This window comes from Chenopodium album, chromosome 12 (genome assembly GCF_948465745.1).
Source record: "Chenopodium album chromosome 12, dcCheAlbu1.1, whole genome shotgun sequence".
Lineage (NCBI taxonomy): Eukaryota > Viridiplantae > Streptophyta > Magnoliopsida > Caryophyllales > Amaranthaceae > Chenopodium > Chenopodium album.
The window spans coordinates 10,357,619-10,365,161 of record NC_137845.1 but is presented as its reverse complement, the minus strand read 5'-3'; the positions used below and the strand labels follow the sequence as shown (position 1 = coordinate 10,365,161).

General features: G+C 34.9%; 2 protein-coding genes across 2 annotated transcripts; one reads left to right on the top strand and one right to left on the bottom strand.

Moving 5' to 3' along the window:
• Positions 1 to 1,528: 1,528 nt before the first annotated feature.
• Positions 1,529 to 2,437, top strand: LOC145571929 (germin-like protein subfamily 3 member 4). The gene has a single exon (XM_081630945.1). It carries the CDS (start codon positions 1,582 to 1,584, stop codon positions 2,263 to 2,265), a length of 684 nt encoding a protein of 227 aa, XP_081487071.1. The 5' UTR covers positions 1,529 to 1,581; the 3' UTR covers positions 2,266 to 2,437.
• Positions 2,438 to 3,439: 1,002 nt separating this feature from the next.
• LOC145570297 (V-type proton ATPase subunit D-like) lies at positions 3,440 to 5,251 on the bottom strand. The gene is made up of 2 exons (XM_081629335.1): positions 5,086 to 5,251; positions 3,440 to 4,526 (listed from the first exon to the last, which is right to left on the bottom strand). The coding sequence occupies exon 2, from the start codon at positions 4,497 to 4,499 to the stop codon at positions 3,717 to 3,719; it is 783 nt and encodes a 260-aa protein (XP_081485461.1). The 5' UTR covers positions 4,500 to 4,526; positions 5,086 to 5,251; the 3' UTR covers positions 3,440 to 3,716.
• Positions 5,252 to 7,543: the final 2,292 nt, after the last annotated feature.

Here is a 7,543-nt window from a genome sequence, read left to right as displayed (position 1 = left end):
GAAGGATGTCCAGCGAAGGTTAGAAAGAAAAGGGGTGGTTCAATGCGATGTTAAGTGTTGTGACATTGACAGAAAAGAAGATTTGCAGAGAGGAGACGAAAGAGTGAAGGAGAGAAATTCCGAGTAGAGTATCTTTGATCAGGGTGTACAAGGCTTGATTATACGAGTCTGTTAGGCATACTAATTCACATGACATCTACACTCTAACCAACTCTCTAAAAATAGAAAATCTCTAATCATAGGATAACAACGTCAGTAGATAGCTGTATAATTACTGATTAGTACTCCGTATTTGATTAATCTCTCAGTTAAGCTGTGCGTCGCTGTATGGAGAGTACAGCAATGAATTCAAAACAATAAACCAGAAACATGAGTGAAATAAACACTTCGTATATAAGTATGTGCTAAATAGTTCTCAAAAAAGATTACATTCTCCCAAATTTATTCCCCAAATCCCAACATTTTTCCACCTCTCTTATGTATACTGACCGTTCATATGGGAACCGCACGTTCCAAAAAAATTAAAATGTAAGCAATCTAAGCATAAGCATTCCTGTTCCATAGGTAATTTACATTAGATTTGAACTTTAATTCTACTTAGGACCTGTTCACATTTACTAAACTGAACTGATTGAAATTGAACTAAATTGAGCTGAAATGAATATTTCATGGGAGAAGGAAATTAAGAGCTGAACTGAACTGAACTGAACTGAACTGATTGGAGCTGAGCTGAATTGAACTTAAGCTGAAGTGAATAAGACCTTACTCATTTCAAAGAAGAATTTTGGAATACATACATAGAACAACTATTGGTTAAGGTTCTTAACAAAGGAGTAAACAGAAGAAGAGCATGACAAATATAAACTACGGAGTATAAAGTTCTAATCAGTCTCACATAGTCTTAAACATAGATTTTTAAACAGTAAACATTATGCTATCTCAGTCAACAATAGTTACATGTACTGTTTATTGGATGTTCAAAGGTAGTAGTCACCTAATCCGAAATAACTTCCTCAGCCTCTCTATCAAATAGAGTAAGTTACACTTCGACATTTCCCATATTTTTCTATAATCTATAGTCCTTAATAATACGGAGTATGAAGAACTTAAAACGTACGAAATCTAATTACGGCAGATGAAACGTAACTCTAAATGCAGGAGCTAGTGTATCAGATGTAAGATTACAGAGAGATACATCATGACCCTTGCCAATTAGGTAAAGAGCTGAGCATCCTTCATCCTATTCCAAACTACTAGTGTTTCAAGTCCGTGTAAATGCCTTGTCATCCTCGTATACTATCACGATGCCATACGAAATTCTAGCCTTGTATACTAATTTCTACTTAAAGGCTCTAGAAAATCTCCCATATGCATATTTCTTTTTGGTGCAAAGGAGACTTCAACAGTTATATTACTTCTAAGTAATCACACTTGAAGAATAATCCAACCCCACCATTTCCCAGGAAAAAGATCAGTGAACTCTAAGCCAAGAAATCAAGTATGCATATATATCCATTTTATGCAAGCTTAACTAGCACATAGAACTTGCTAAACCTCTAATAAAAAATATTAAACCTCAAAATGTTTAGTTCTTGGCATGTCATCTCATACTTCCTCTTTGTTAGCTTCAAATTTTGCTTAGCAGACAACGATAACCTCCAAGATATCTGCCCAGCAGCCACCACAACTTCGAAAACTTGTCACGACGCATTTTTCATCAATGGCCTTCCTTGCAAGAACCCAGCAAATATAACAGCCTCTGATTTCAAAACCTCATACCTAAAACAAGCTGGGGATACCTTTAACTTTCTCCGCTCCTCTACAAACATAGTGACTGCAGTCGAATTCCCAGGCCTCAACACCCTGGGCCTCGGATTGGCTAGAACTGATTTGGAGGTAGATGGTATAGTGTCCCCACACTCTCACCCTCGGGCTGCAGAAGTACTCTTTGTAGCCAAAGGGGCTGTGACAGTTGGGTTTATTGACACCAAAAACCAGGTGTTTCAGAAGGTTCTAAAAGAAGGTGATGTGTTCATTGTCCCAAAGAGTATGCTCCATTTCTGCTTCAATGCTGGATTTGAGTTTGCCACCATTTTTTCTGTCCTTAACAGCCAGAACCCGGGTCTAATTGACATATCAGGGGCCGTGTATGGTTCTAGCTCTGAGGCTGCCACAAAAATGAAGGAAAGAATGGTATCTTTTTCTTCTCAGAAGGCTAACTATGACACCTCCCAAACAACATTTTCACAACATACAGAATTATAAGATGGGCTTAATTGCATTGTATATTAATCATCTTGCGTTTCTTTTCTTGGGGTGTGCTTGTGTGAAAGTGTGCATCTCCCAATGTATAGTATAATTATGGCTTTAAATTGTAAGGTTGAATCTGTATGCCTAATTACATTTTTTACAGATATAAGAGGACACAAATTTTTTACTCTCTGTTTCTTCCATACTAACATGACATTCTCCAAACCCATTTTGCAGCATGGTTATGGAAGATAATGAAAAGTAATGGCTCAACTCTGGTAAGAATATCTACAAAGTAATTTATGTGCACTTGCAGATACCCCCTATTAAACTCCCTATTAAACTCGGTGAAACAACTATAAGCTCCTCTTAACCCTCTCCAAATCTCAATCAGGGGCATGCTGTGACTAAATTAATTTACCTGATTTGATCAAAGGGCTAAATTTTATTTTAGAGTTGTTCTACTTGTACAGGTAAGCGTGCAACAAAAAAACACATATAGCACCATAGATACCAATGAAAGAGAGCTCCATTGACTATGGTACAACATGGTATGAACCTTAAATTGATACAACACTTGCAACATCAGACTCAACCAAAGAATTTCTACAACTATATCTAATCCTTCTATGTGTGACTTAAGATTCATTATCATAAACTTTACCCCCAAGTCTTGGAGAGTTGGAGGTGGCATCGTTGTCAGAAAATCTCTCAAAAAGTTGCTAATTTTTATATAAAGATAGTTTACCTTCACCCTAACTCTAACAACTAAAAACATTTTTTTTTCAAAAATCACAAATTGAGGGAAAACAAAAGGGAAAATTGCACCTGTCACCATCACTGATTAATATTTTTTGTTAAGCAGACACATTAAGGCTTATGCCCACATATTAGCCACTAAATTAACAGTTCTAACCATCGAACTTCTATTCAGAAGATGACCAACAGCAAATATCAGAATAATCACAAAGATGGATACCAACTGAAAAGATCTGAGGAAACCAAGTTGAGCTTAATCTCAAACTTACCAGGTCAAGACTACAAAAAAAAAACAAAAAGGCAATATAAACATCTTCATTCAAGTGTTTCAAGTAATTCATCTTATTTGAAAATAAATAAACACAACTAGCCAAAGTAAAGGCCATATGTACAGCAATGTCCATAAACACTGGTGTACTTGATCAAAAGCAATGACAAAGCTTTCGTCTTTTTACCAAAAAGAAGCAACAATACATATTCGACTTCACAAAGTGAATGAATCACAATGATGTATAAATCCAAAGTCACTCATAGGATGATTAAGAAAATTAAAGAATTCCGATTGATTCTAACAAGAGATCGGTATATGCTTTTATTTGAAACATACAAGCTACTCCAGCTAATGAATGAGAATTTTCTTCTACAAAGAGCGAACTGCCTGAAATCACACAGCTGTAAGATAAAAACTCAGTAGACTAACCTCAGCATTAAAAGATTATGTCCTCATCTCTCTCCGAGCCAGCCAATATATCATGAGCTGCATTGACTGATATTCCTCTCTGCAAAGAAATTCTTTCCACTACCTGGTCCTCCGCAAAAAGCTTTGCAGCTGCAAGCTGTTTCTCAATCTCCTTCTTCTTGAAACCCTGAATCTTCTTCAACCTGAAAAAGTCCTCTCTTTCCAGCTCATCCAACTCTCCCTTGATGTAGCTAATTGTGTTTTCCAACCTTGGTTTCACAACATTTTCCAGAGCATTCACCCTACGGTTTGTAGTCTTGATAGCTTCATCAAGTGTCAAAAATGAAGTTTGAAGAGAAGCTAGCTCAACAAGAACCTCAATGGCTTTTATATAGGCGCCACGGCACAACTGCACTTGCTGGCCACCTCTAGCCAATCCAGTAAGATCATTTTTGGTGTCTCCCTCTGTGAAGTACTCAAACTTAGGGAGCTTCACCCCAGCAACATTTTCTTGCCGAGAACGAACCTTAAGGGATGCATTTTGGACATTCTCAAGGACAACATGTTTAATATTATCTCCAGCAACATATTTTGCTTCAGTTAAGGAAAATGCAGAGTCTTTCATAATATCCCCCATAGATTCCTTTGTAGACACAATCTTCTTAAGAATGGCACGGAACTGCACAGTCAAAGCATCACTCTTCTTCTTCAAGAGAGCATGGCCTCTTGTAGCACCAATAAGACGGGCTTTAATAACCCCAAGCACGGTAACTGTTGGCACGACATTGAGACGCTGGCCTGAACCCGCCATCTTAAATTATACAGAATTTAACAAGGCCTACATTGTTCAAATTAAGGCAATCAGGGTACAATTAAACATCAATTATCGGTTTTCGATTTGATAATGTCTCCCAAGATCTATACTTGCATTCATATCTTCTTCCTAAACCATATACTCTAGCTAAGATTAAGGGTTTTACATAATAATCCATGAAATCATTGATGATGCTAGACCAAAACACAATTATAATCAGACAAATTTAAACATCAACATTGCGGTGAAATTATAGACACCCAACATAAATTTATCCAAATCATCCCCAAATTAAATCAATCATTAAACCTAACCGAATCAACAAAATCACACAATCACAACCCATAAACTAACTAATCAAACTCAATACGATCAACAAGTTTAATTCAATTCCCACAAATTCTAAACCGACAATAAATATTGAAACTAAAAATTACAAACCCTAATTCCCCAATAGATCAATCAATCAATAAATGAACCTAGTAGCGAATTATAGGGGGGGTTTCAGTGGGATCAAATCATACAAAAATTGAATTCGAGAGAGTTAAAGCAAAGAGAAAAATTAAGAAAAGAAGGAAATTACCTAACAGCGGAATTGAATTTCTGGAAAAGTTTTGATCTTGAAATCCTGAAATTGGGGGAAAGAGGAAGGAGGAATTGAAGAAGACGAAAGAGAGTTTGGTTGTATGTGAGTGCTGATCTGGGTTCTGCGATTTGGTTGAGGAGGTGTAAGACAATGTTTTTTGTTTTTTTTTTTTACTCCTTAATTGACTTAATCATTGATCTCTCGATTAATGAAGAAGATAATCCATTGTGGTATTTTCCAAATACTCCCTCCGTCACTTATCTATGGTTACGTTTAGTATTTTACGTACATGATTATTAAGAAGTGTAAAATTTTAGGGATAGATAATTACTCCGTATATAATTTTAATTGTTACGAGTGTGAGTTTATAAAAACAAACAAGAATAGGTGATAAAAATTGATCTCATAATCTCATAAAACTCTAAGATGTCTCTCATTCACTCAAAATACAATTATGATATAGTACTTTCTTTCTCATTTGTAATTGACATGATTTTTCTATCACGTTTGTCAAAGTACAAGTTCAACAATTAATACTAATTATATAAATATGTTTTATCAAAATTATAGATAACAAAATTTTGTTGAAGGTTAGGGTTCGATTGGCATCGCTGTGGTTTTCTGTTTTTTGGTTTTTTGTTTTTTAAAAGTGTATTATATATGTCACATAATGACTCAAAAAATATATGGACTTATTAAAATCATGATAATTTTGAAAACTGACAACAGAAAAGTGGAAACACCTTTTTCTTGTTTCATGTTTTTGGTTTTTGGTTTTCAAAAAAACAGAAAACTGAAAACCAAAAATGATGCCAAACAAGCCCTTAGTTTTTGGATAGTGTTGTCAAAAGTTAAAATGTTTAAACAAAAGAATGCAAGAAGTGGATGATCAATTAGTTTTGTTGATTAAAATTTTGAGCAATGGTACTAAAAGCTTAGGATAATCTTGTCTACATCATTTTTCCTAGGCTTCTTAGAGTTTTATGAGATTATGAGATCAATTTTTATCACCCATTCTTGTTTGTATATTTGGCTATATATATTTTATAAAACGGTATAATTAAGTTTGGAATTTATAGCCAAATTATGCATTGATCAATGCCATAACTTCTTAATATTTTTTATAGCTACATTTATTGTTTATATTGGAATTTACAATTGTAATTGTACTATTGAATAATGAATATACCATTGCAAAGTCATGATTTGTTTTGCATGTCAACGAATTGGTGCCACTTTTTTTTTGTTACAACGCGGTCTTAGGATCTATTCTGATTTACTGAAAACAACTTAACTGAATTGAACTGGTTGGGGCTCAACTAAACTGAATTGGATTGAACTGAACTGAATAAAGCATAAAGTGAATTGTTTATGAGATAAGGAAATTAGGAAATGAAATGAAGTGAACTAAACTCAACTGAATTGTTGGAACTGAACTGAACTGAACTGAATCGAATTGAACATAAATTAAGCTGAATAGAACAGACCCTTAATATATAGTTTTTAAAAAAAATGCATAAATGTGCTCATTAAATTACTAGTTGAACGCTTTAGACCTCTAAAATATTGGCAGTTACATATATATTTCTACGTGAATCATCTAGTCTAAAATAATGACAATGACATTACACTACACTACATCATAACTAAGCAATTATTTTTTTTATTTTAAAAAGTTATTAACCCTCGTGTCAGGCCCTGTTCTTTTGAACTTCTGGGCAGAGCAGGACAGAGCAGAGCAGAGCATATTTCAGCAGAGCTGGGCTAGGCTTCTACACACTGCGGAGCAGAGTAGAGCATAGTAGGGCAGGGAAGAGTAGAGCAGATTTCAGCAAAGGAGAGCATAACACAGCAGGGCAGAGCAGCTCTAAAAAACAGGGCTTTAGGCAGTTGCCACGGTTTGAAATACGGTATGTTTTCTTATCTTTAGGACAAAAATTTGCTAAGCAAGATGTAATAGGTTCAAGAAGTATCATGTCAATGGAGGAAAAGCTTGTCAAGCAAGATGTATTAGGTTCAAGGATGACAAGGGCTTGTTCCAATTTACAGAAAATAACTAAGCTAAACTGAACTGATTGGAATTGAAGTGAACGGAATTGAAGTGAACGGAATTGAATTAAGTTGAAATGAATTTCTTATGAGAGAAGGAAATTAGGAATTGAACTGAACTGAATATAGTTAAAATAAATTGTTTATGAGAGAAAGAAATTAGGAACTGAACTGAGTTGAACTGAACTGATTGGAGCTGATCTAAACTCAATGGAGCTGAACTGAACTAAAGTGAAATTAAGCTAAACGGAGCATGCCCTAAGTCTAAGCCAATATAATATTTTTAAAACTTAGTACCAATTAATAACTCTCTCTCCCTAAAAATCGGCTTCCATCATTTCATGTGGCTATCATTTGTTATGCAAATGCAAATGCAAATGAAGGTCACACTCTAATAAAGTAATAA

What these genes read in the sequence shown, in the direction of transcription:
- LOC145570297 (XM_081629335.1), bottom strand. Translation starts at nt 4,499, where the DNA reads ATGGCGGGTTCAGGCCAGCGTCTCAATGTCGTGCCAACAGTTACCGTG.
- LOC145571929 (XM_081630945.1), top strand. Translation starts at nt 1,582, where the DNA reads ATGTTTAGTTCTTGGCATGTCATCTCATACTTCCTCTTTGTTAGCTTC.